This window comes from Xyrauchen texanus, chromosome 25 (genome assembly GCF_025860055.1).
Source record: "Xyrauchen texanus isolate HMW12.3.18 chromosome 25, RBS_HiC_50CHRs, whole genome shotgun sequence".
Classification (NCBI taxonomy): domain Eukaryota; kingdom Metazoa; phylum Chordata; class Actinopteri; order Cypriniformes; family Catostomidae; genus Xyrauchen; species Xyrauchen texanus.
The window spans coordinates 14,591,917-14,619,212 of record NC_068300.1 but is presented as its reverse complement, the minus strand read 5'-3'; the positions used below and the strand labels follow the sequence as shown (position 1 = coordinate 14,619,212).

The 27,296-nt window shown below is 38.5% G+C and overlaps 1 protein-coding gene across 3 annotated transcripts in view; it reads left to right on the top strand.

Moving 5' to 3' along the window:
- Positions 1-825: 825 nt before the first annotated feature.
- The window catches only part of pan2 (poly(A) specific ribonuclease subunit PAN2), a 29,046-nt gene continuing 2,575 nt past the window's right edge, over positions 826-27,296 (top strand). The window contains exons 1-25 of one of the 3 annotated variants that reach the window (XM_052091385.1): positions 826-882; positions 1,355-1,646; positions 1,937-2,106; positions 2,268-2,388; positions 5,216-5,293; positions 7,256-7,526; positions 11,205-11,550; positions 12,160-12,256; positions 12,708-12,827; positions 13,227-13,346; positions 17,296-17,424; positions 17,537-17,736; positions 18,285-18,433; positions 18,567-18,673; positions 19,048-19,146; positions 19,462-19,544; positions 19,884-20,025; positions 20,559-20,696; positions 21,667-21,726; positions 21,846-21,936; positions 22,121-22,278; positions 23,621-23,764; positions 25,304-25,483; positions 26,727-26,820; positions 26,937-27,128. In XM_052091385.1, coding sequence (XP_051947345.1) covers positions 1,368-1,646; positions 1,937-2,106; positions 2,268-2,388; positions 5,216-5,293; positions 7,256-7,526; positions 11,205-11,550; positions 12,160-12,256; positions 12,708-12,827; positions 13,227-13,346; positions 17,296-17,424; positions 17,537-17,736; positions 18,285-18,433; positions 18,567-18,673; positions 19,048-19,146; positions 19,462-19,544; positions 19,884-20,025; positions 20,559-20,696; positions 21,667-21,726; positions 21,846-21,936; positions 22,121-22,278; positions 23,621-23,764; positions 25,304-25,483; positions 26,727-26,820; positions 26,937-27,128 — 3,568 coding nt within the window. In that variant the 5' untranslated portion in view covers positions 826-882; positions 1,355-1,367. Of the gene's footprint in view, positions 883-1,354; positions 1,647-1,936; positions 2,107-2,267; positions 2,389-5,215; positions 5,294-5,523; positions 5,645-7,255; positions 7,527-11,204; positions 11,551-12,159; positions 12,257-12,707; positions 12,828-13,226; positions 13,347-17,295; positions 17,425-17,536; positions 17,737-18,284; positions 18,434-18,566; positions 18,674-19,047; positions 19,147-19,461; positions 19,545-19,883; positions 20,026-20,558; positions 20,697-21,666; positions 21,727-21,845; positions 21,937-22,120; positions 22,279-23,620; positions 23,765-25,303; positions 25,484-26,726; positions 26,821-26,936; positions 27,141-27,296 lie in introns of those variants that run through there. The other 2 variants (XM_052091384.1, XM_052091386.1) reach the window with 2 other exon arrangements.

Here is a 27,296-nt window from a genome sequence, read left to right as displayed (position 1 = left end):
GTTTAAATATGTTTGCTAGAAATCATTCACAGACCACATATTAGCTAATTTATCCTCTGAATGTCCACCCTTTTATTTTTCACCCTGACCTTGCCCACCCTGGTATGACTTATTAAATCTTTCACATGTGCCTTTAATTATGTAACACAAATATATTTATGTAAACATTTTTAATTCAAAGCTGAAATGTCACAGAATTGTTGGAATGACCCAGAAGCAGTCAATAATGTAATAAAAGTCAATAATGTAACAACTTATTACATTATGGGCAAAATGTTATTACATTGTTGGTTCAGAAATGTTATTACATTATCCACTTTTATTACATTAAGACTGGAAAATGTATTACATTATTGGCGATTATTACATTAACTGTAATTATTACATTATTAGCTGCAACAGACCCCTTTACTATTTGGTTCATGGAAAGATCATTTCAGTTTCAACCTGGCATTACAACTCTGTCTGCGCATGACACAAGCTGTGCTCATTTTTTCTACAAAAAAAGCTTGGCATATACTCTCAAGCAGGGCCATAGCAAGGTATTCTGGGCCCCCTGACTGTATATTGGTAAAGGCCCCTTTACTATCAAAATATACAGTTTAGAATTTGTTGTTGGGCCCCCCTGGACCTGTGGGCCCCTAGAATCATTACCACCTTTCACCCCACTAGCCGCCGCCCTGCCCTAAATGAATGAGCATTTAGTGTTTCAAATGACATTTTTATGGGTAACCACGCTTATCCCATTTCTATTTTGACCCCTCAAGTGTCCACAATCTTCCCGGAAGCAGTTTCAACACACCCGGAAGTGAGTGCTTGTTTTTGTTTTGAATGAAGCAAGAAGTATGCGCACATGGACCCGAGGAAATCTAAAGCTTGAAGGTGTGATTTATGCCATTAAATGTTCCAACTATTCATTTTCAGACCCTTCCGGCATAGTTGTTGAGAAGTCTGCATCCAGACTAAACCAATTGATAATTTTGACTGTAGAAAAATATGTTGGATTGCTTATTTATTGGGAGGAATTATTGTACAGACGAATAACTGAGAACAAATGTTTTAGACTTAATTACACTGAGCTACTATTACGGCTGTCTATGCGGCGTTACGACACCGGAAAACGGTCTTAATCCGTTAATATGACGTTTGTTTGTGTATTTTGTATGATTGATATGGTTTATTTTTCTTCACATGTTTAACGTTATTTAAGATCTGTCTGCGTATTTGTCAGTTTGGAACTGAGGAACTCGATTATGATGCCCTAAGAGAGGTTGTCTGTTAGATTGGCAGATCACGCTCTGAAATGGTCTCTTATGACAAATGTCAATCATTTTATACTGTCTCTTTCTCCCAGCTCCACCGTCCTTATGATGAACTTCGAGGGTCTGGACCCGGGTTTGGGCGAGTACGTGCACGGCAGCCTGGAGCCCGGTCTGAACTCGTCCATGGACCCGAGACTCGACCCGGCGCTGCTGCAGGGCGTGGAGCTCGACCACGATGCGATGGCAGTCCCCTTGTCCGAGTCCGTGCACATGGTAGAAGGCATGTACTCGGAGCTGCACAGCGTGGCTGCGGAAGTCGGGATCCCCGTAACAGCTACGCACTTCGACCTGCAGGAAGAGCTGCTTTGGATGGGGAACCACCGGGTAGAGTGACACATTTTTTACAGTATTTAATTAATCTGCTTAAAGAGCTTAGAGGGCTATAAAACCAGGCGTTGTCCCTGAAAAGTACTTTCACCAAAAGTTCTGCATGAATGGATAAACGTTTCTATAGAAGTTGGGAGATTTAAGGTTAGTTTCTGCTGTGGTTTTGATCGTGAGTAACCTCAAATGCATAATTTATTTGTACTTCCACATAAAGGTGATGTGACTTCACTCAAGTCTGAGTCACATTATTAAGTTTGGTGTGTGTGTGTGTGTTTCTTTCATGACAGGGACATGCAAGTTCCTTTTTTGGTCCGACAATGGGACGGTTTTCCTCTTTCCAGGTGCAAATGGCTGATGATATTCGGCACATCCAGAGTATGGACACAGGGGTGCTGTTTCTGACCAAGAACAACTTGAAATGCCTCACACGTGGAGGCTTCATTATGTTTGATTATCCGTGAGTTACACACCCGCACATACTAGTGCAAATAAAGGTGCATATTGCAGGTTTCATGTACACATGTACATGAAACCTCACTGGTTTGAGTCATAAACCCCTGTATCACACAACATCTATATGTTTTTTTCCTGATGTTTATTCATTCATTTTGTCTTCAGGATGGAGGAGGGTGCAGAGATGCATAGTTTGCTTCTGACTGATAATAACAAGTTGGTAATGGGTGGTCTGCAGAACTATGTGACTGAACTTGACCTCACTACAGTGCAAGAAACACAAAAAGTAAGATAATTGAGCTATTTGGGTTGCAGTCCAAAAACCCGGAAGAGAATTCGCCAAGGGTTCCCTATGGATTTTTATAATGGGGTTTTAAAATTTATAAGTAAAAAAAAGGACTGTTGTAAACATAACTTGACGATATGTTGACGTTTTGTTCTACAACATAAATTACACACTTCCATACCTGAAACGTGAATTTTGAAGCCGCCGTGTGTTTATAAAAAAAAGAAAAAAGTATATAATTCAATACTGCTTCAGAATTCATGTTTGTAGAACAAATTGTACGTGTATCATCAAGTAATGTTTACCACAGACCTTATTTTACACATAAGTTAAAAAAAAACATTATTAAAACATTATTAAAATAAAATCCCAAGGGAACCCATGGCGAAATAGCCTTCCGGATTTGCCTACAAAGTGACGTCACGGCTAAACAGAATTTTTATCTAATTGTTTTAAAGTCTATCAGTCTAAAGTTAGATACCTTTACAGTACGTTTGAGCTCATTATTATGTTATCGGCTAAAACTGTATGCCCTGAATTTCCACTGATGTACATTTCTCTTTTCACTCATTCTACATAATTTAATTTTGTTTACAGTATTCAGTAAACATACAGTTGAAGTCAGAAGTTTACACACACGTAGGTTAAAGCCATTTTTAACCACTTCACAGATTTAATATTAGCAAACTATAGTTTTGGCAAGTTGTTTAGGAGATCTACTATGTGCATGACACAAGACATTTTACAACAATTGTTTACAGACAGATTATTTCACTTTTAATTGACTATATCACAATTCCAGTGGGTCAGAATTTTACATACACTAAGTGCCTTTAAGCAGCTTGAAAAATTCCAGAAAATGATGTCAAGCCTTTAGGCAATTAGCCAATTAGCTTCTGATAGGAGGTGTTCCTCTGTATATATTTTAAGGCCTACCTTCAAACTCAGTGCCTCTTTGCTTGACATCATATGAAAATCAAAAGAAATCCGCCAAGACCTGAGAAAAAAATTTTGGACCTCCACAAGTCTGGTTAAACCTTGGGAGCAATTTCCAAATGCCTGAAGGTACCACATTCATCTGTACAAACAGTAGTACGCAAGTATAAAGACCATGGGACCACGCAGCCAACATACCGCTCAGGAATGAGGCGCATTCTGTTTCCTAGAGATGAATGTAGTTTGGTGCGAAAAGTGCAAATCAGTCCCAGATCAACAGCAAAGGACCTCATAATGACTGTAGATGCCAGGTTTGGGTTGATGTCTTTTATTTTGAAATGTTTACTTTCAGTTTGTTACGTCAATTGTTGTAGTGCATATTACCTGTTAGTTTGCGTGTGGTTAGCATGTAGGAAGGGGGTGAGTAGCTGGGACGCTCACTTTCTGTTGACCGTTTTCATTTCATTTAGTTTTATTTCATTTCATTGCTTTTTGCTTACTTTACTGTCAACATCCATCATGTTCGTTTCAATGTTACAATAAACCGTCTGGATCTGCAGTGGAAACGCTTCAACTTTTATTCCCTCTACTCAGCCTCTTAGCGGTTACTGGCTGCCGTTATAATGACCATTGTTATGTTTGGAGGAACAAGGGTGAGGCTTGCAAGCTGAAGAACACCATCCCAACCGTGAAGCATGGGGGTGGCAGCATCATGTTGTGGGAGTGCTTTGCTGCAGGAGGGACTGGTGCACTTCAGAAAATAGATGGCATCATGAGGAAGGAAAATATGTGCATATATTGAAGCAACATCTCAAGACATCAGACAGGAAGTTAAAGCTCGGTCGCAAATGGTTCTTCCAAATGGACAATGACCCCAAGCATATCTCTAAAGTTGTGGCAAAATGGATTAAGGACAACAAAGTCAAGGTATTGGAGTGGCCATCACAAATCCCTGACTTAAGTCCGATAGAAAATTTGTGTGTGCAGAACTGAAAAAATATGTGCGAGCAATGAGGTCTACAAACCTGACTCAGTTACATCAGTTCTGTCTGGAGGAATGGGCCAAAATTCCAGCAACTTATTGTGAGAAACTTGTGGAAGGAACCCAAATTGTTTGACCCAAGTTAAACAATTTAAAGGCAATGCTACCAAATACTAACAATGTGTATGTAAACTTCTGACCCACTGGGAATGTGATGAAAGAAATAAAAGATTAAATAAATAATTCTCTCTACTGTTATTCTGACATTTCAAATAATTTTTTTCTTCTCCCCATTTCTCCCCAATTTGGAATGCCCAATTCCCAATGCATTCCAAGTCCTCATGGTGGTGTAGTGACTCACCTCAATCCAGGTGGTGGAGGACGAATCTCAGTTGCCTCCGCGTCTCAGACTGTCAATCCATGCATCTTATTACGTGGCTCGAACACATTATCGCGGCGACATAGCACGTGTGGAGGCCCACGCTATTTTTTGTAACATCCACGCACAACTCACCACACGCCTCACCGAGAGCGAGAACCACACATTACCAAGATGAGGTTACACCATGTGACTCTACCCTCCCTAGCAACCAGGCCAATTTGGTTGCTTAGGAGACCTGGCTGGAGTCACTCAGCTCATCCTGGATTCGAACTTGTGACTCCAGGGGTGGTAGTCAGCGTCAGTACTCGCCCCGTCAATACAAGGCCCGACATTACACATTCTTAAAATAAAGTAGTGATCCTAAGACAGGGAATGTTTTCTATGATTAAATGTCAGGAATTGTGAATTAAATGTATTTGGCAAAGGTGTATGTAAACTTCTGACTTCAACTGTAGTTATAGAACACAACATTTGCTTATTAAGGTGCAATCTGACATTTTTACTGTATATCCTCACTGTCACTCTAGTTTACTGTTGAAGTGCCTGGAGTCGCCATCATGAGACAGTCCAATCGCTTCTTCTTTTGTGGTCACACCTCTGGCAAGGTGAGTGAAGGAATAAAACAAAAATGGATGTGGAACAAGTTTCCTCCTTTCGCTTTTCCCACAGAATACAGGGATGTGGTGTATGAAACATTTTGCTCTTAGCTAATGTGGGAATATGCTGCTCACAATTTAGCTGTAAAATTAGGGTTGAATACATAGTGCTTTTTCTTTCATTTTGTTTATTCACACATTCCTGTTTTTCAGCTCAAACTGTTTGGCATTTGGAATTTTCTGCTTGTCCACAGAATAAAATTTAAGGAAGAGGTCTATGCACATGGATAAAGTTCTCTGACCACAATAGCGTTCATGTTCACACATGCTAGTTCAAAGCTACAGGAGAGGTTGTGCATGGTAGGATTTTTATTGAAAAACACTTGGTATTTCATTAGTAATTGCTGTTAATAATCTACCTGCACTTTATGTGAAATCTGTCACCATGTCAAAAGTTTGGACACCCATCCTATTGTTACCTACTCTTTATTTGTATTATTATTTTCCACAGTTTGAAATACAAATAAAGTCATCAAATCTATTAAATAACAATAGGAATTATGCAGTGACCAAAAAATTCATAAATCATAAATATTAACTTGCTCGAAGTAGCCATCCTTTTGGCTATATTACAGCACTGCACACTGTGGGCATCCTCTAAACCAACTTCATAGGGTATCCACCAGGGATCCTTTTTATACAGTATTGAAGGAGTTCCCATCTATGTTGGGCACTTATTGACTGCATTTCCTTCACTATCTGGTCCAACTTAAAACTTTGCTTTTGTGATGAAATTCATTCACTGGCACAATTTACACTCACTGAACACTTTATTTGTAACACTATACTAATACTGGGTAAGTTCTTCCTTTGCTCTCAAAACAGCCTTGATTCTTTGTGGCATAGATTCCACAAGATGTTGGAAACATTTCTTTGAGACTCTGCAGATTTGTCAGTTGCTCATTCATGCTGTGAATCTCCCATTCTACCTCATCACAAAGGTGTTCTTTTGGATTCAGATATGGTGACTGGGAAGGCCACTGAAGAACAGTGAACTCATTGTCATGTTCATGAAATCAGTTTGAGATTACTTTTGCTTTGTGACATGGTGCATTATCATGCTGGAAGTAGTTATTAGAAGATATGTCAATTGTGGCCATGAAGGGATACACATGGTCAGCAACAATACTCAGATAGGCTGTGGCATTCGCGCGATGATTGATTGGTATTAATTGGGCCCAAAGGGTGCCAATAAATCATTTCCCACACCATAACACCACCGCTACTAGCCTGCGCTACATTTCCCAAAAGCATTGCAAGCTCAAGTTGATCGTAGAGACCATTGGTACCAATGGTTTCTAGGACCTACTTAGGTTTACAATGCTTTTGGGACTGGACTGTTGACATAACGCAGGTTGAGTCCATGGATTCATGCTGTTGGCACCTAATTCTGCTCACTACAATTGTACAGAGTGGTTACCATAGCCTTTCTGTCAGTTCGAACCAGTCTTTTCCTTTCCATCACCAGAACTGCTGCTCACTGGATGTTTTTGGCACCATTCTGAGTAAACTCTAAAAAATATGAGGAGATCAGCAGTTACAGAAATACTTAAACCAAAAATGGCACCAAAAATCATGCCACAGTCAAAATCAATGAGATCACAATTTATTTCCCCATTCTGATGGTTGATGTGAGTATTAACTGAAGCTCTTGACCTGAATCTGCATGATTTTATGCATTGTACTGCTGCAACATGATTGGCTGATTAGATAATCGCATGAATAAAGTAGGTGTACAGGTTTTCTTAATAAAGTGCTCCGTGAGCGTATATTTGCCTACGGGAAAAAAAATATCAAGCATTTTAAAAATAAGCCTTTTGGTTGTAGAAGTCTTTTAGATAATGTATACATAAAGTAGTCTTTAAATGATTCTCTTGTTAGTGATCTTTCCTTTTTAAAAACACTTTCTAGGTGTCACTGCGTGATGTCCGCACATTTAAAATGGAGTATGAGTTTGACGCTTTCTCCGGCAGCCTGTCTGATTTTGACGTACACGGTAACCTGTTGGCAGCATGTGGCTTCTCGAGTCGTGGCCTAAATGGACTGTCATGTGACCGGTTTCTTATGGTGTATGACCTTCGCATGATGAGAGCCATCACCCCACTGCAGGTCCATGTGGACCCCCTTTTCCTACGCTTCATCCCGACATACACCGCACGCCTGGCTATCATTTCACAAACAGGTATGAAATACACATGTTTGTGTGTTTTATTGATGGTAGTAGTGCTGGTCTATTATAAGCAAAAACTGAAAATTCATGTATCTTATAATGTAAAATACATTATGTATAAAACATTAGGTATTGTCGACCAATATGTTTTTTTTTTAAGCCTGATCCCAATATCACTGTATGAATAGTGGCTGATTCCTGGTACAATGCTGATATACGATACAATTGATGGATAATAAATAAGATCTACACAATGCTCCTGAATTTAAATGAACACTTTGCACACAGTTTACCGTAATTTCCGGACTATTGAGCGCACCCGAATATAAGCCGCACCCACTGATTTTTAAATAAAATATTATTTTGAACATAAATAATCCGCACCTGTCTATAAGCCGCAGGTGCCTACCGGTACATTGAAACAAATTAACTTTACTCAGGCTTTAACGAAACACGGCTTGTAACAAAAATAAATAGGCTTTAACGAAACACGGTGTGGCAGCGGGCGTGGTCAAGCGCCCGTCCGGAGAGAAAAGCGGTAAGGGCGCTTACACCTGAGCTAAATTATGTCTAACACCGTGTCTAATTTCAGTAAGCATGGGGAGAGCGGCATAAAAGGCAGCAGCCACAGAGCTGAGAGAGTGACACACGTCAGTCTAGTGTTGGCGCATAGAAGAATTGAGAAACTTTATAAAATTGATTGTAAACATTGCTGTGGCCATTAAAAGCCTTACCTGGAACGTCAAGTGCCCTGCTGAAAACTGTCACACTGGTGCCCGGCACTTGAAATTAGACACCGGTGTTAGACATAATTTAGCGCAGGTGTAAGCGCCCTTACAGCTTTTCTCTCCCGGACGGGCGCTTGACCACGCCCCCGCTGCCACACACGGCTTGTAATAAAACATGTGCAGTAAATAGTAGCCTCATGCCATCCCAGATGTGTATGACTTTCATTCTTCTGCTGAAAACAATTGAAGATTTTTTAAATAATATTTCAGCTCTGTAGGTTCTCACAATGCAATTGAATGGGCACCAAAAAGTTCAAAAGCACATAAAGGTCCCATAAAAGTAATACATACAACTCCAGTGGTAAAATCCATGTCTTCCAAAGTGATATGATAGGTGAGAAACAGATAAATATTTAAGAAGTCCTTTCTTAAAAACTTTTTTTTTGTTTTGCAATTCGCATTCTTCGTGCATATCGCCACCTACTGGGGAGAGAGGACAATTTATAGTAAAAATGGACTTAAATATTGATCTGTTTCTCACCTACTCTTATCATATAGCTTTTGAAGATATAGATGTAACCAATGGAGTCATATGGATAACTTTTATGGTGTGTTTGTTATTTTTGGAGATTAAAAATGTTGGCACCCTTTCATCTGCATTGTGAGGACATACAGAGTTGAGATATTCTTCTAAAAAAGCATTTTTGCATTCAAATTTCTAAAGACCCACCTTACTCTCATTATGAACACTCATTATGAAACGGCATTTGCTGTTTCTTATCTAACCCGAATTTAGAGTGAGAGATAAGATAATAATGTCAGTTTGTATTCAGTGTTGTGTTTAAAGCTTGCACAGAGCTTAAACAGATGTCAGTGCATGAGCATTTTGGAGCTTGGTTGCCTTTAACCCTTAAATGCATGGGAATTTCATCAAACACACTGAGATATTCGGGTCTTTAGAGACCTGGCACTTATATCTATCTATCACAAATGGATCTACAAAATGCCCAGATAGTAAAATTTTCAAAATACAAATAAGAAAATGGTACAATAAAATATATTTGATAGGTTTTTTATTTGTCATATATCAAAGAGAAAATGCAACAATTCAGGACAAATCTAGAACAGGATTCATTACTTTCACACTGAAACTTCCTGAGATGCAACTGGCTGTCAAAAACATATTAAGCTACACATAATCTACCCCTAAGATATGCATAAGTATTATCTCAAGCACTTATTAGTCTAAATACATGCACAATTTACATCATTTCAGTAGTTCACCCAAATAACAATAGTTAGTTCATCAGGGCTTGACATAAACCACTGTGGCTAGTGGTATTCCAAAGCCTTTAGCCCTCAGCATTTTCACTAGCTAAAATCCTCCACCCCCACAAAACTGTAGATTGTTACAGCATGCATTTATTTGGGTCATTTTATTTGAACAAGAATGATATGAGTTCAGCAGGACTCAAGCCTAATGGTTTAAGTCATCTTTTAAAACGGCTGAAGGCAAATATGTCCAGTTAGAACAGGAGGAAAACTGTCAATAATTTGTCCATGGAAGTCCAGATTTTAACCCCTTTTTTCCATTCTAAATTATACTTGCCTATATGAAAATGTACCATTGTTCTTCCATTCTATTTTAACAGTGACTTTGATATTATAAGGCTATAAGCAAAGGTCAGACATCCATGGACATCCATAGTTTTTCTAAAAAAGAAGTATTTGATATGGAAAAATGAATAGCCTAAACACAATAAGAAATCTTTAACTACAACTTTCACAGTTAATAATTCCATGGAGTACAAATGGAGATGTTAGGTAGATTAAACTCAGTCCCCATTCACTTTCATTAAAACTTTGTCCATAAATAGAAAAATCCATGAATCTTTTTTCCAATCATGGATGAAAGATATCCCTATGGGTTTGGATCAAGATAAAGGTGAGTGACAGAATGATTCTTATTAATAACAATGTAATCTTATATTCACCCTAATCGATTTAATATGTTGGTCTGTACCAGTTAGTGTTACTTCAGTAAAACATTTTAGTTTGGATGGTGAGGTATATTTTAAAAACTTTGTTATCAGGGGCGTAGATTCCAAGGGGGAATGGGGGAGAGGTAACTACCCAATGTTCAAGCCAAATCTACGCCCTTGCTTGTAATGGATGTTTATGCATGGCAAACTCCTGTCTCTTTACCATGTTAGTCTGAGAGGTTCGACTTCCTCAATATAGCACGTTAAACTACAAGATACCCTGTAGGATTCAAATGGGTCACATAAGTTTTGTGGTCAACCCGCGGGCCGCCGAGATATTGAGTAAAGCTCGACTGAATGACACAAGTTTCGCTCTGCGCTGTCCCAGAGCTCTGGCTCTATCTCTGGAGCATGCTGATGTGCACTCTGGCGGTTCACGCAAAAGCACACTTCATTCACCAAGCACAGAAGCGAGTAAGGCGCTGAACATGGGATGAATACAATTAAGTTTGATTCGACTGCAGCCACCCTCCAAAGTGGCTAGTAAGGGTAATGGAGTTACACGCCACTGCCAATTTCTGCCCACATTTGGCGGGTGAGAGGGTGTTCATGTCAAGCTCTGCATATCATACTGACCATATGTTGTACTTGCTATGGTTTACTACCATGTTGTTTCTTCATCATTTTATTTTAAATATAAATCAAAATCACCATTGTTGTTAATTCATTGCTTTCACTCTTACATACCTAGGGTCTCTAATGACCTATACATTTTTGGTACTTAACTATTATAATTGTGTGTGTGTGTGTGTGTGTGTGTGTGTGTGTGTGTGTGTGTGTGTGTGTGTGTGTGTGTGTGTCTATGCAATTTTGGAATGAGGTTTCAGGTCACTAAAGACCTGAGGAATGTGTTTAAGGCTAAAATTATCTGTAGCGCCATGGAGTCTCTGAAATATGTGTGTGTTTGTGTCTTCCTGTAGGTCAGTGTCAGTTCTGCGAGCCCACAGGCCTGGCCAGTGTAGCTGACATCTTCCACGTGAACACAGTGGGGCAGCTGCTGATGAGTTTTGATGTGTCATCCAGCAAACAAGCGCTCTCTTTCGGGGACTCTGGTGGCTGTGTGCACCTGTGGTCCAGCGCTCCAGAGGTGTCCTTTAACAGTTACTCCAGAGATACTGAGTTAGTCCTGCCCTGCCTTGTGGACTCACTGCCCCAGCTGGATTGGAACAATGAGCTGATGCCTCTGTCACTTCTGCCCATGCCTCTCACTAGTACAGAGCCCCTGCTCTCTGATTGGCCCACGTCCCTTATTATGCCCAGCCCCAGGTATGACTGAGGCCCGTTTCCCCTGTTTGATGGATGTGGTGTCATTGACTTGCCTCGGAATAGAACTGTCTGAGGTTTCAGTGATTTAATGATGCCAGGTTGCTTTCATTAAAGAGATTGTGCTTGATTACGTAAAGAAATTGAGTAATTTAATGAAAATGTTGTTTATGGCCCTGTTGCAAATAGCACACTTCATGTGGCCTTGTGCATTTCCGTGAAGTCCATGGAAAATCGATTTGTGTGTGCACTTGTGCGAAGCCCACGGCAAAATTAACAGTAGACTACTACCAAATAGGCTATGCAAATCTACATCACTAAAGTGTGTACTTGGTGTAGGGCTGCAAGGGCTTGGGGCATGTTTTGGAAATGTTCCTCTTTGCTTATTTGAATGGATACATTTAAGTGTTTCAGTGTAATACTTCCCCGTGCAGTACAAACCCAAAAGAACTGGACCTATCAATCTGTAATGTGAACAGAGATTTTTGGCAAAAATGTTAGGTTATCCCACACTTTCCCATTTTGGAATTTTATATCAACTGATTTAAAAAACAAAATACCTCTATGAATTACCGGTACATGTTATTTGATTTGTAAATTTGTTCTTTCCAGGCGAGCTCCTCCTGTAGATCCAGAGATTCTTAGGACGATGAAGACTGTGGGATTTATTGGATACGCCCCCAATCCTAGAACCCGTCCAAGAAACCAGGTTAACCTGTGTTCTTTTCAAGTAAAAATATGACTGTTATGTCTAGTTCATATTTGTATAGTCTAATTAAAGATCTTGTATGTGGGGGGAAAAGGCCACAGTTTAATAGGCACTAATTGTATTTATTGATAAATATATTTATCACAGCTGAAATATTGATATCATATTTTTTGGTATTGTTTAGTAGTGGCTGATTCATAAAACCAGTTCTGTATTCAAACATTATATTGAGAAAAACTGGTTTTATTAGAAGCAATCATGGTTACTAAATAGTTCAAGAGTAATCTAAATGGAGATTGTCCATGTGCTGTGAGAGGGAAGTCATATTTTACAGTCATGCAGTGAAGCCGGTGTTTCTGGTATGTTTTTTGACAGCACGTCAGTTATAACAAAGTAGTAATGAAAGATGAATGCTGTCTAACCAGGTAATTTCTTGTCTGTTTGATCTCAGGTTCCTTATAAGATAAAAGACATAGAGCTCGAATATGACTGCTATAATCAAGTTCCGGAGTCTCCCATTGGTCGAGATGAGGAGTCACATCTTTGCATGGTTCCAAAGAAGTACAGAAAGGTAGTGTTGAGCCATTGTTCCATATTATCCAATGATATTTTTTTGTGTTCTATTCAAATAATCATGTACTGTTTTTGCTCTGTCTATTACACATTTTGGAGTGCCCGATGATGTCTTTTAGATGAGATGTTGGTATTTTGATTTTAGAGCCATTACAGAACTAGCTTTTTAGTTAAAAACTAGAGGGGGATTTGAAAGCTATAATATAGAACAATACTGCACTTGAATAAAAAAGCATTTATTGCTCATATGTGTTACAATTAAAGTTTTGTCAAAATGTTAAATCTTGGTCCAAGGATTGTGATATTTTTTGGATTCACAGTGATTCCCACTGTTGTTATATACATGTGAAACTTTAGGATTAGACTGTTCTGATTATGTGGTTTATACTTGTGTCAGGTGACCATTAAATACTCCAAACTGGGACTGGAAGACTTTGACTTTAAGCACTATAACAGGACTCTGTTTGCTGGTCTGGAGCCTCACATACCTAACGCCTACTGTAACTGCATGATCCAGGTGAAAATATATACACACATTGTGTGCTATGTTACATTATTATACTAGAGCTAATTTCCTTTGAGTCTCCTCTAAAATCCCCTCTGTTGACTTAAAAACTGATTGGAATATTAAGTTGTGGCCAAAAATATGGGCACCCGTTGTAAATTATGAGCAAAGAAGGCTGTGAAAAAAAATCTTGTTTGTCCTTTTGATCTTTCATTAAAAATATCACAAAAATCTAACCTGTAATTGAAGTAAAACAATTGAAAAGGGCCATATTATTGGCACCCTTTTATTCAATACTTTGTGCAACCTCCCTTTGCTAAGATAACATCTCTGAGTCTTCTCTTATAATGCCTAATGAGGTTGGAGAATCCCTGGCAATGAGGTTGGAGAACATTCCTCCATACAGAATCTCTACAGATCCTTCAAATTCAGAGCTCCATGTTGGTGGACTTACCTCTTCAGTTCACCCCACAAAGTTTTATGGGGTTCATGTCAGGGGACTGAAATGGCCATGGCAGAATCTTTATTTGTGGTCAGTGACCCATTTCTGTGTTGATTTTGTTGTTTGTTTTGGATCATTGTCCTCCTGGAAGATCCAACCAGGGCTTTGTCTTCTCTGTGTGTTACAAAGCCATCTCTGGTGTTTGCTGCCAAAAAGCTCTTTTTTGTTTTGTTTCATCTGACAATAGAACCTGGTTGTATTTTAAGTTCCAGTAGTGTCTGGCAAACCAAGACCCAACTAATTCTGCAATTCTCCAGCTGTGATCCTTTTGAGAATCTTTGTCCACTTAAACCATCCTCCTCACTGTGTGTGGATACACAATAGACACATGTCCTTTTCCAGGTCAGTTTTCAAGATCTCCAGTTATTTGGAACTTCTTAATTATTGCACTGAAGGTTAAAATGGGCATTTTCAATTCTTTGGCATTTTCTTATAGCCACTTCCCATTTTGTGAAGCTCAACAACTTTTTGCCACACATCAGAACTATATACTTTAGTCTAACCCACTGTGATTGATGATTAAGGGAATTTGGCCTGTGTGTTACCTCATATTTATACCCATGTGGCACAGGAAGTCATGGCTGAACAATTTCATGTTCCTTGTCACCCAGTTGTACTAATAAAATGTAAAATGAATGGGAATATAGTTCAGGTATATTTTACTCATAAGAATTTCTAGGAGTGCCAATAATTGTGGCCAACCTGTTTTGGAGAAAACATTTTTTTAACGGGATAGTTCCCCTCTTTCAATTGTTTTGCTTCAATTAAAGGTTAGATTTTTGTGAATTTTTTGAATGAAAGATCAAAAGGATAAACAAAGCAGATTTATTTTCACAGCCTTCTTTGCTCATATTTACTAAGGGTACCAATATTTCTGGCCACAACTGTGTGTGTATATATAATGTAAATGTGTGTGTACAGTTGAAGTCAGAAGTTTACATACACCTTAGCCGAATACATTTAAACACAATTCCTGACATTTGATTGTAGAAAACATTAGCTGTCTTAGGTCAGTTAAGATCACATCTTTATTTTAAGAATGAGAAATGTCAGAATAATAGCAGAGATAATTAATTCTTTTAGCTTTTATTTCTTTCATCACATTCCCAGTGGGTCAGAAGTTTACATCCACTTTGTTAGTATTTGGTAGCATTGCCTTTAAATTGTTAAACTGGGGTCAAACATTTTAGATAGCCTTACACAAGCTACTCATAATAAGTTGCTGGAATTTTGGCCTATTTCTCCAGACAGAACTGGTGTAAATGAGTCAGTATAGTAGAGTATTGTAGAGTTTGTAGGCCTCCTTGCTCGCAGATGCTTTTTCAGTTCTGCCCACAAATTTTCTTTCAGATTGAGGTCAGGGCTTTGATGGCCACTCCAATACCTTGACTTTGTGGACCTTAAGCCTTTGCCACAACTTTGGAGGTATGCTTGGGGTCATTGTCCCATTTGGAAGACCCATTTGTGACCGAGCTTTAACTTCCTGGTTGATGTCTTGAGATTCTGCTTCAATATATCCACATAAGTATCCTTCCTCATGATACCATCTATTTTGGGAAGTCCACCCCCCACAACATGATGCTGCCACCCCCATACTCACCTGCTCACCTTTTCTCCTCCAAACATTACAATAGGCATTATGGCCAAACAGTTACATTTTTGTTTCATCAGACCAGAGGACATTTCTTCAAAAAGTAAGATCTTTGTCCCCATGTGCATTTGCAAACTGTAGTCTGGCTTTTTTATGCCGATTTTGGAGCAGTGGCGTCTTTCTTACCGAGCAGCCTTTCAGGTTATGTCCATATAGGACTCGTTTTACTGTGGATATAGATACTTGTCTACCTGTTTCCTCCAACATCTTCACAAGGTCCTTTGCTGTTGTTCTGGGATCGATTTGCATTTTGCACCAAACTACGTTCATCTCTAGGAGACAGAATGCTTCTCCTCCTTGAGCGGTATGATGGCTGCATGGTCCCATGGCATGTCTACTTGCCTACTACTGTTTGTACAGATGAACGTTGTACCTTTAGGCGTTTGGATATTGCTCCCATGGATGAACCAGACTTGTGGAGATCCACAATTGTTTTCTGAGGTCTTGGCTGATTTCTTTTGATTTTCCCATGATGTCTAGCAAAGATTAAAGGTAAGCCTTAAAATACATCCACAGGTACACCTCCATTTGATGTCAATTAGCCTATAAGAAGCTAATTGACCAATTGCCTGAAGGGTTGACATCATTATCTTGAATTTTCCAAGTTGCTTAAAGGCACTGTTAACTTAGTGTATGTGAACGTCTGACCCACTGCAATTGTGATAGTCAATTAAAAGTGAAACAGTCTGTCTGTAAACTATTGTTGGAAAAATTACATATATACATATTTATATATATATATATATATATATATATATATATATATATATATATATATGTGTATATATATATATATATATATATATATATATATATATATATATATATATATATATATATATGTATATGTATATGCATGCATGCATGAAAATCCCAGGAGATCAGCAGTTACAGAAATACTCAAACCAGCTCATCTGGCACCAATATTAGACAGGTGGTTTAAATGTTGTGGCTGATCGCGTGTGTGTATGTGTGTATATATATATAGGGATGGGAAATTTAACACATTAATAGTCGACCATTTATCATGTTAAAAGTTGCGTAATTAATGCTGTATTTTATTATTATTATTTCTGTGAAATTCCTAAAATTGCCATATATAAATTTCCAAGAGGTACACGCTCAACTTGAATGCACATCCAAGCACAGAAACTTGAGTGTGCTGAGCAGTGCATGCTTATTTATAACACTCAAAGCATGTCCCGGGCATAATAAACACTGCAGTGGATTTACTGTATGGAGAATGGAGACAAGCTGCCAAATCTCTTTAAATCCCTTACTCATCTGAACCAGTGTCAAAAACGAACCGCACAAGAGAGACCCAGCATGTGCGCGTTAGACACTGAACTGCAGCCAGACAAAATAATAGTATTGACATTTTAAACTTCAGCAAATTAAAATTTAGCATTCAATTTGTACATATTTATGTTATTAAAATAAATGATGATATCTTGCAAGTACTTTAAGACAAAGTATAAAGTAAATATATTTATGAATATATTTTAATGTTTATTTTAATGTGCTGTTTAACTGCTATTAATCACAGAAAATTGTGCATTTAATTGGTTAAAAAGTTTTAATCTATTCACATCCCTAATAATAATAATAATAATAATAATATGTTAGTATGACATATCCCACTTTTCATGCTCTAATTCCAATGGATTTATCATATTAGCTATAGTAATCATATACATTTATATTATATTATATTAATTATGTAATTGGACATTTACTAATCAGTCTGCTTTTGATTTTCCAGCTTTCTGGAATTTTATTAATGGTTAAATCTGTGTGTGCCATGGCAGGTGCTGTATTTCCTGGAGCCAATCAGGTGCCTGGTACAGAATCACTTGTGTCAGAAGGAATTCTGTCTGGCATGTGAACTGGGCTTTCTCTTTCACATGCTGGATCTGAGTAGAGGAGACCCCTGCCAGGTACACATGACATCAATACTGCATCAATACAAAACTGCAGATTCTCATCCAAATAGAATTCAGAGCTGTATAGCATATACACACAGACATCATTTGTTTGTTAACTTCACAGGCCAGTAATTTTCTCAGGGCTTTCCGTACAATCCCAGAGGCATCAGCGCTGGGTTTGATCCTGGCTGACTCAGATGAGCAGACAGGTAAAGCCCGCCTAGGCCGTCTCATCCAGTGCTGGAACCGTTTCATACTTGCGCAGCTACATCAGGAGACACTGGAGCAGGAAGGACCTCAGGCATACAGAGGAACGAGCAGCAGGTGTGGATGTTGTGCATAATATGCGACATAAGTGGCACCAGATGCAATTGCAAAAATAATAACCAGTTTCCAAAACACTCTGCCCCATAAGCCCCACTCCCATAATCTGCCATTGTTCAATCAAACAAGTTGTCCTGCCCTAAACTCAAATTGTTAAGCAGGAAGTTGACATGTTGGATCTTTTTTGCCCAAACAAATTGATACATTTTTTATAAGTGCCACAAAGTTTACATACATCAGGACATCAGCCTAAAAATAGTTTACACACGTCTCTGCGTATTAATCAGGGCTATGTTCATCATTGAAAATGACACATTTCACCCTTTAAGTTTTAAAATTCAACTTTTGTTTTTGATGCATTTAGATAGAAAATTGTTGGTGGATCAGTGCTGAAAAATGCAGAGAATAATCGATATTTCACTCTGTGATTTGTATATGCCTTGTTAATATTTAAGCTGCCACCTCTAATTTGCTGTGTGTGTGTGTACTTGTATGTTTCATTGTGTATTCTTCTTTATTTGTGTGTATGTGTTTTCCATCCATGTCAGTGCTCTGGGTTCCTCAGGGGAGTCTGTGATTGGCCGGTTGTTTGGCTGTGAAGTGGAAAACAGCAGTTTATGTCGCTGTGGGAAGGAGACGGTTCGCTCCTCTTTGACTCTGCTGTTCACTATGCACTACCCTGAACAGAGCTCTCTCGGTCAGAACCGCCATATCACACATTATTCCACTACATAAAGATTTACTTGAGTTTTCAAAAGTTATTTGGAGAGTTTTTTGATTTTCCATTTCTAAGAGTGTATTGATTTGCTGCATTGGTTTGATTTGGACAGATAAGACAATAGAGGAGTATGAATTTGCAGAGATCCTAAAGAAGAGCATTTGTCTGGAACAGAGCACGCAGGCCTGGTGTGACAACTGTGAGAAATACCAGCCAACAGTAAGTCTCTCTGTACCTCTTTCTCTTTCCCTAGTCTTGCATAGCTCTATTCTTGCTTTAGACTAGTCTTCCTCTATTCTTTTACAATTGATTCTGGTCAAGAATCAAACACATAGACAGAAAGGGGCTGTCTTACTGACATTGAAAATGACCAAACACAGTTTTTATGTGTATGTGATGTATAAGGGCAGGGAACTTTTAAATTGATCATGTTACAATAATAGACCAATGAGCAATTAAGTCAAATAATGGCACAGTGTTCTCTTTGAAAGACTGGATAGACAATACCTAAGAATTTAGAGGAAACTTTGTGTAGATTTTGTGATCAGAATTTCAATCATTTCACAGACGTAACTATGGCTTTTTCTTTGTAGGTGCAGACCCGGAACATTCGCTGTCTGCCTGATGTTCTGGTGATTAATTGTGAGGTGAACAGTACGAAGGAAGCAGAGTTTTGGAAAGCACAGACTGAGGTCAGACCTATAAACAGTTCCTTTTTATTGCCAGAATATATAGTCAGGCATTCATTCCATGCAGTCTTAAATCTGCCCTTTAAGTTTTTTGCATGTTTTTGAGGTAAATACATTATAAATGATGTCATTAGATGAAGATGCCTTTATGTCATGTTTATGTGTCAGGTTGTGTGACAGAGATATTTTAGAGGTGAAACAGCAATGTAATAACCAGTCCATTCATCTGATCTCTGTATAATTGCTGTATAACCCCTTAGGCACATTGAGTTACCTTGGCTTACTGTTCTCTGAGATGAATACTTCTTCTGTTTACAGTATGCGTTCAACAGTGCTCTGAAGAAAGAGGCAGCTGAGCCCCCCAAACCAAAAGAGCCTCTTCCTACAGAATGGTGTTTAGAGTAAGTGTGCTGTTTGGAGAAATCTGTCTGCCAGATTATGGTATCAAAATCAGCACCATGTCGAAGCTAGTGGTTTGGACACGTTGAGCTGTGGGGCTCATGTGGGCAACACAAGTTTGAATCTGGTTAATCATTTTTTTAAATCCTATTGTCCTTTCCCTTCATTTCAAAAGGCAAAAAAAAAAAAAGATTGAAAAATCAGCATCATTAGAAACATTTTAAATGCAGTGTTTTAAAATGTGTTGTATTTATAATTCCATTCATTACTGTTGGATTTAATGTTAGGTATATTATATAGATGTATGCCTGTATATAGCCACAGATGTTTGCTTTGTTCAGGGAGGAACTGTGCAGTGTGGAGGGCTTGACCTTTGACACGCAAGCAGAGGACATGAGGCACCTGTGGATCCCTCTAAGTCTGAAGATGTGCATTAGTAAGACTCAGGGCCTGGAGGTCAGCAGCCTGCCTGAGGAAGAGGAGGTGAGGCAATACAATGAATTAACCACATTGGGAATGATCTTTTTTTTTTGTATCCCCTTTTTCTCCCAATTTGGAATGCCCAATTCCCACTACTTAGTAGGTCCTCGTGGTGGCACGGTTACTCGCCTCAATCCGGGTGGCAGAGGACAAGTTTCAGTTGCCTCCATTTTGAGACCGTCAATCAGTGCATCTTATCACATGGCTCATCATGCATGACACTACAGAGACTCCCAGCATGTGGAGGCTCATGCTACTCTCCGCAATCCACGCACAACTAACCACACACCCCATTGAGAGCGAGAACCGCTAATCACGATCATATATTGGTTGCTTAGGAGACCTGGCTGGAGTCACTCAGAACACCCTGGATTCGAAATCGTGACTCCAGGGGTGATAGTCAACGTCAATACTCGCTGAGCTACCCAGGCCCCCACAGTGGGAATTATTAAATGGAATAGACAGATTGCATGGGGGAGCTGACATAAGAGGTTATTTAAATTGACTAATAATTGTGTATCTTTTTTCTCTCTTAGCTGACTGAAAGTGAAGAGGCTGAGGGGGCATCTGTCTATGACCTTGTCGTCACTGTGTCACATATCCAGGATGCTCGGTCTGGAGGAAACCTGGTGGCACATATCAAAGTGGGCGAGACCTACCACCAGAGGAAAGAGGTTAGTAATTTAGCTTTCCAAAGTTCTTGAACATCTTTTAATGACTTAAAGTGATAGTTAAAAAAATTTAAATTCTCTCATCATTTACTCACCCTCATGTCATCCCAGATGTGTCTCGGATATGAAGATTTTAAGATGAATATTTCAGCTCTGTAGTTCCATACAAGCAAGTGAATGGTGGCCAGAACTTCGAATCTCCAAAAAGCACATAAATGGCATCCTAAAAGTAATCCATAAGACTCCAGTGGCTAAATCCATGTCATCTGAAGTGATATGATAGGTGTGAAACAGATAAATATTAAGTCATTTTTTACTATAAATCTCAACTTTCACTTTAATTTGAACATTCTTGTTCTTTTGTTTTTTGTGATTCACATTTGTGCATATTGCCACCTACTGGGCAGGAAGGAGAACTTACAGTAAAACAGGACTTGTTTTGATCTGTTTCTATATAAACAGTTATATCATATAACTTCATAAGGAATGGATTTAACCACTGGAGTCTTATGGATTACTTTTATCATGCCTTTACATGCTTTTTGGACCTTCAAAGTTCTGACCATTCACTTGCATTGTATGGACCTACAGAGCTGAGATATTATTCAAAAAAATCTTTGTTTGTGTTCTACAGAAAAAAGAAAGTCATACACAATTGGGTTGGCATGAGGGTGAGAAAATAAAAAAGTAAAAAATCATTTTTGAGTGAACTATTCCTCTAAATGAGACATTGGGTTGTTTCTTATATTATAATATAGACTTTTACCCATGTTAAACTACATGCATTCTAGAGAATTTGTATTTATTGTGTTGTTTTTCATAATTTTGTTTTCTGTACACACAAAATGTTCTCTAAACGAAATATAAGTGAGGCTGTGTGAGAAATACTTAACCTGAATCTCCTTCTAGAAATTTGATCTGTGTTGGACACCGTTAGACATGACGAACAAACTTGTCTGTGTCTTGCTTTCAGGGAGTAACACACCAGCAGTGGTATCTTTTCAATGATTTTCTGATTGAGCCTATTGACAAGGTAATAATACAGAACATCAGCCAAATATCCACTAATAAACACCTCTAAATAAAATGTATAAGATATTTATTCTCAGTGCAGTCAAACAAGACACTGATTCTTTTCATGGATTTTATTAGGCAGAATCAGCTCAGTTTGATGTGAACTGGAAGGTTCCAGCTGTACTTTACTACGTTAAGAGAAACTACCACGCCAAGTATGACCTACGCAGTAAGTAATACTTTGAATGCATCCTTGGTCTCCTTAAACCTTTGTCATTTCTCACAAAAACATTATGGTTATGAAAATCTTTCTACATTATGTTTTGTTTCTTATTTATTTTGTCATTTATTTTGTAAGTGTATTCTTTTGTGTCTGTTGGAATTATTCTTGCCTCTTCTCCATCTCCATATAGTTAAAAACCCTATTGAGGCCAGCGTTCTGCTGACTGAGGCCTCGTTGGCACGGAAACAGAGGAAGAGTCACGCCACCTTCATACCCCTCATGGTGAGCGAGATGCCCCAGGCCGGAGACCTTGTGGGACTGGACGCTGAGTTTGTTACTCTCAACCAGGTCAGTGTGAAATAAAGTAAATGATAGTGTGTGTTGTCATTTAAAGACAATTTATAAATATCATCTCTTGAGTGAGAATGTCAAAAGTCTTTGGTTTTGAGTAGGGATGCCCCTATATCTTTTTTTGAGAATGAGTACTATACTTTTTTTGGTTCGCGATGATGAGTCCGATACCTGTTTTTAAAAACTATTTTTTCTGAATAGATATTTCAATTTTATCATCAAAATGGTGCTTAAATAAATGCATTAATTGAAACTTTAATCAAATGAAAATATAACAATTCATTTTCAACATAATATTGTATTATTTTTGTCATGTGCTGCATAACAGAGCAAAACAGATGTGAGATTTTGCTTAAATATAATACAATTACAATTGAATTATTATTATTAGTAGTATTACAGTTAATATTACATAACTATACAGTAGTGATCTATTTCGGTCATATGTTTTTCCCTTTAAATTGAGCTTTTATTTTGTAGTGGTAATGTGTTGCTATGACTGTAGCTTCTCAATCCAGAAAAGACAGTTGATGTGTGACTCAAAGTGATTATTAAAATGGAAAAGGTTACTATTTAGTGAATTAAATATGTAGTCTGTATGTGCTTCATGCTTGAATTGAAAATGAGTGCTCAGCCTGCTGCCATCTGCTACAAACAGAGCGTGCAATGCTCAGTTGTTAGTGTTTTCCATGTATGAGTGAGTCAAGGATCTCTAAAAGATATGAGCAGTGTTGTCTTTGTCAGCCCAACAATGACTCCACACATTCACAAACACTTACATTTGAAGCATGCAGCACATGCAAACTATATATTTATCTCATTAAATCATAGCCTTTGTGGTTTAATAATCTCACTAGGACATAACATGATTTTAATTTGTGGGCTGAATGTTTGCAGAATGACATTTGTGCGTCAGATGTGTCAGTTTTTTCATCTGAGTATTTTTACGAGCATGAGTACAAGTGCATGAGTGTGGTATCAGACCAGTATCATATCAGAAATCAGATTTTGGGTGATATTTGAGAAAGCATACTGGCCAACAAAGGCAAAAGATTGCAACTACACCACACTAAAACTGAGAAATTGGTTTCAAAAATTTTTTTTGACCATCCAGCAAAATGTCTCACTCTTGATTTCAGTCATATAGTTTAGCTATGATGTGCATGTATCATCGCCCTGGTTTCAGAGAATCATTAGATTAAATTAAAGCAGACACTTATTCAGGTACCGGTAATATCTAGCATTTTTCTTCTACTCTATATCAGCAAAATACAGTGTTTTACAGTGTCAGCTTATTGGATCAGAGTTGGATAAATTTCCATGTGTTTTGGGTGAACAGGAAGAGGCAGAACTGCGTAGTGATGGGACCAAGTCCACCATTAAACCCAGCCAGATGTCTGTGGCTCGTATCACCTGTGTGAGAGGCCAGGGAGCCAATGAAGGTGTGCCTTTCATTGACGACTACATCTCTACGCAAGAACAGGTAAGGTCTCTATCATGCCTGTGATCAAATAAATTAACAGTGGCATTTTAAAACTTTTGCAGCACACCAATGTGTGATTTATCAGGAGGGTATGATTGAGATGGTCATAATAGGGGAATTTGACTGTGACACCAGGCTGAACGTGTGAAATGGTAAGGGCTTTAAATGACCTCAGGAAGAACCTCATTTATGTTCCTTATCGTAACTTGCGCGTCATCTGTTAGTAGCACTCATACTGGGTGATTTTTGAGTCATTTAATTCAAAGTTGAATCACTGAATAACAACTGACTCTTTCAGTGATTTCCAAATAAACTCAGAAAAAAAGAAACGTCCCTTATTCAGGACACTGTATTTTAAAGATAAGTTTGTAAAAATCTAAATATCTTTGCAGATCTTTATTGTAAAGGGTTTAAAAAATGTTTTTCATGCTTGTTCAATGAACCATAAATAATTAATGAACATGCACCTGTAGAACGGTCGTTAAGACACTAACAGCTTACAGACGGTTGGCAATTAACAATAAAAGACAGGAGACAGGAAGGACAGCTGATTGTCCTCGCAATGGCACACCATGTGTAACAACACCTGCACAGGATCAGTACATCTGAATATCATACCTGTGGGAAAGGTACAGGATAGTAACAACAACTGCCCGAGTTACACCAGGAATGAACAATCCCTCCATCAGTGCTCAGACTGTCTGCAATAGACAGAGAGGCTGGACTGAGGGCTTGTAGGTCTGTTGAAAGGCAGGTCCTTACCAGACATCACTGGCAATAATGTTGCCTATGGGCACAAACCCACCTTCGCTATACCAGACAAAAACTGCTCTTCACTAATGAGTCGTGGTTTTGTCTCACTGGGGATGATGGTCAGACTTGCGTTTATCATACCGCATTACACCGAGGCCTGTACTCTGGAGCGGGATCGATTTGGAGGTGAAGGGTCTGTCATGGTCTGGGGCGGTGTGTCACAGCATCATCGGACTGAGCTTGTAATCATTGCAGGCAATCTCAACCCTGTGCGTTACAGGGAAGACATCCTCCTTTCTCATGTGGTACCCTTCCTGCTGTCTCATCCTGACCTGACCCTCCAGTATGACAATGCCACCAGCCATACTGCTTGTTCTGTGCATGATTTCCTGCAAGACAGGAATATCAGTGTTCTGCCATGGCCAGCAAAGAGCCTGGATCTCAATCCCATTGAACACGTCAGGGACCTGTTGGATCGGAGGGTGAGTGCTTTCAAATCTGGTGCAGTCCACGAGGAGGAGATGGACTGCAGTACTTAATGCAGCTGGTGGCCACACCAGATACTGACTGTTACTCTTGACCCCCCTTTGTTCAGGGACACATTACTCCATTTCTGTTAGTTACACATCTGTGAAACTTGTTCAGTTTATGTCTTAGTTGTTGAATCTTTTTAAGTTTGCTGAAATTAAAAGCAGTTGAAAGCAGAGTTTATTAAGTTTGGCTTCTGTGTTTTTGTCAGAAACATGAAATAATTTGTTTTTTTAATTTTAACCTCTGCATATACAGGTGGTGGACTACCTGACCCAATACTCTGGTATCAAACCTGGGGACCTGGATGCTAAGATCTCTTCCAAACACTTGACAACTCTGAAATCAACGTATCTCAAACTGCGCTTTCTTATAGACACTGGCGTTCGCTTCGTTGGTCACGGTTTACAGAAGGATTTCAGAGTCATAAATTTGATGGTGAGTTTAACAGAAATGAATTCATTTTTGATTACTGTATGATGTTTTATGGAAAATTATAAAAGGAAACAAATATAAAACTGGCACATTTTTAAACATTCACCATGTATTCCGTCTAGGGTTGTAACCGTATAAAATTTTGTGACAAAGCATAAACATTAGCCTGCATATGAACCTAATGAGTAATTACAGACCATGTATAACTGTATTGTATCTGGTGTTTTTTTGAGGGGTCTATTAATTATTATCCTATTTACAATATTTTCACTTGCATTCATGTCGGCAAATTCCTTGGGATGGTGCGCGCGGAAATGGTGCTTCGGGTTTGAAGGGGTTTCTACCTGAGCCGACACATTTTTGTGACAAATCTCTCAAATTTACACAGCTAAGTTAAGGCTGCTCTGTGCCAGCTTAAAGACTGTGTAAAGACGTAATGCCACATAAAAGCAAGACTAAATTATGCCTGCTATTACCCACCTCAGCCTCTAGTATCAAAGGCAATTCTGATGCTGCATCAGAGCAGCCTTAAAATTATTTGTTTTCATGATAGAGCATATATTTAATCATTTAATATTCATATTTCCTAGTGTAATTTAATATTTTCATCCATTTCATATTTCTATATTCATAATTTTATATTTAAAACATGAAACTCATAACATTATTTATACAATTGTAGTATTTATGCTACTGCTGAGCAGTTCACCCAAAAGATGAAAATTCTTTCATTTACTCACTCCTGCCATCTCAAATGTGTATGACTTTTTCTTCTGCAGAACACAAATGAAGATTTTCAGAAAAATACCTTGGCTCTGTAGGTCCATATTATGCAAGGGAATGGTGTCTAGAACATTGAAGGCAACATGTTCTTCAAAGTTCTGGCTACCATTTACTTGCATGTTATGGACCTACAGAGCTGAAAATTATGGTTCAGGCTCTGACATGTCTGTGTGTCGCGATCGTGCTGTGGTGCAATTGCGACACGCCCATGACGAGTGATGGTTGAATGTAAAATGAGGAAGCTGCAATTTATTTGATTATGTCAATAATAATTTGTTACGCTGTGTAAATGTAGCCGATTCTGTCTTCATTGAACTGATTTTTTATTTAAGAAAATAAAGACAGACAAATTCATGCAATACCGTGAATGAGATGTTAACGGTATGACAACTGTCTTTTTTAAATCCGAGGTACAGTGTACCGTGACACCATTTCATCCCTTATTCCGACACATCTGTTATAGGTTCCTAAAGACCAAGTGATCGACACCGTCTACCTCTTCCACATGCCTAGAAAAAGAATGATCTCTCTGCGTTTCCTTGCTTGGTACTTTCTCGGTAGGTTACTTTTACAAACATGTAGATTTCCTACTTTCCATTTTCTTCCTGACACTATGTTTGTCTCTGTCAATTTCTGTTCATCAGTTTATTTATGTCTGTGAATATTTGTTTAGATCTTAACATTCAGAGTGAAACTCATGATAGTATTGAAGATGCGCGGACCGCCCTACAGTTGTACCGGAAGTACAAGGAGCTGAGTCGTAACGGAGTACAAGAGGAGTTCCGGAAGGTTTTGAAGGCTCTCTATGAGAAAGGACGCAAGCAAGACTGGAAAGTTCCAGACATTGACTCTGCAGATGGTCAAGGTAGCCCAAAAAGTATGAATCACTGACATGCCAGTGAGAATATTTTCAAATAAAAGTATAATATTTTTAATAATAATCAGAGGGTTGTAAACTATTTGCAAAGGGTTACAGATGCATGGCTGATGCTGATATCTTGAGAGCAGGTTGGATGATAACAATTGATGCATA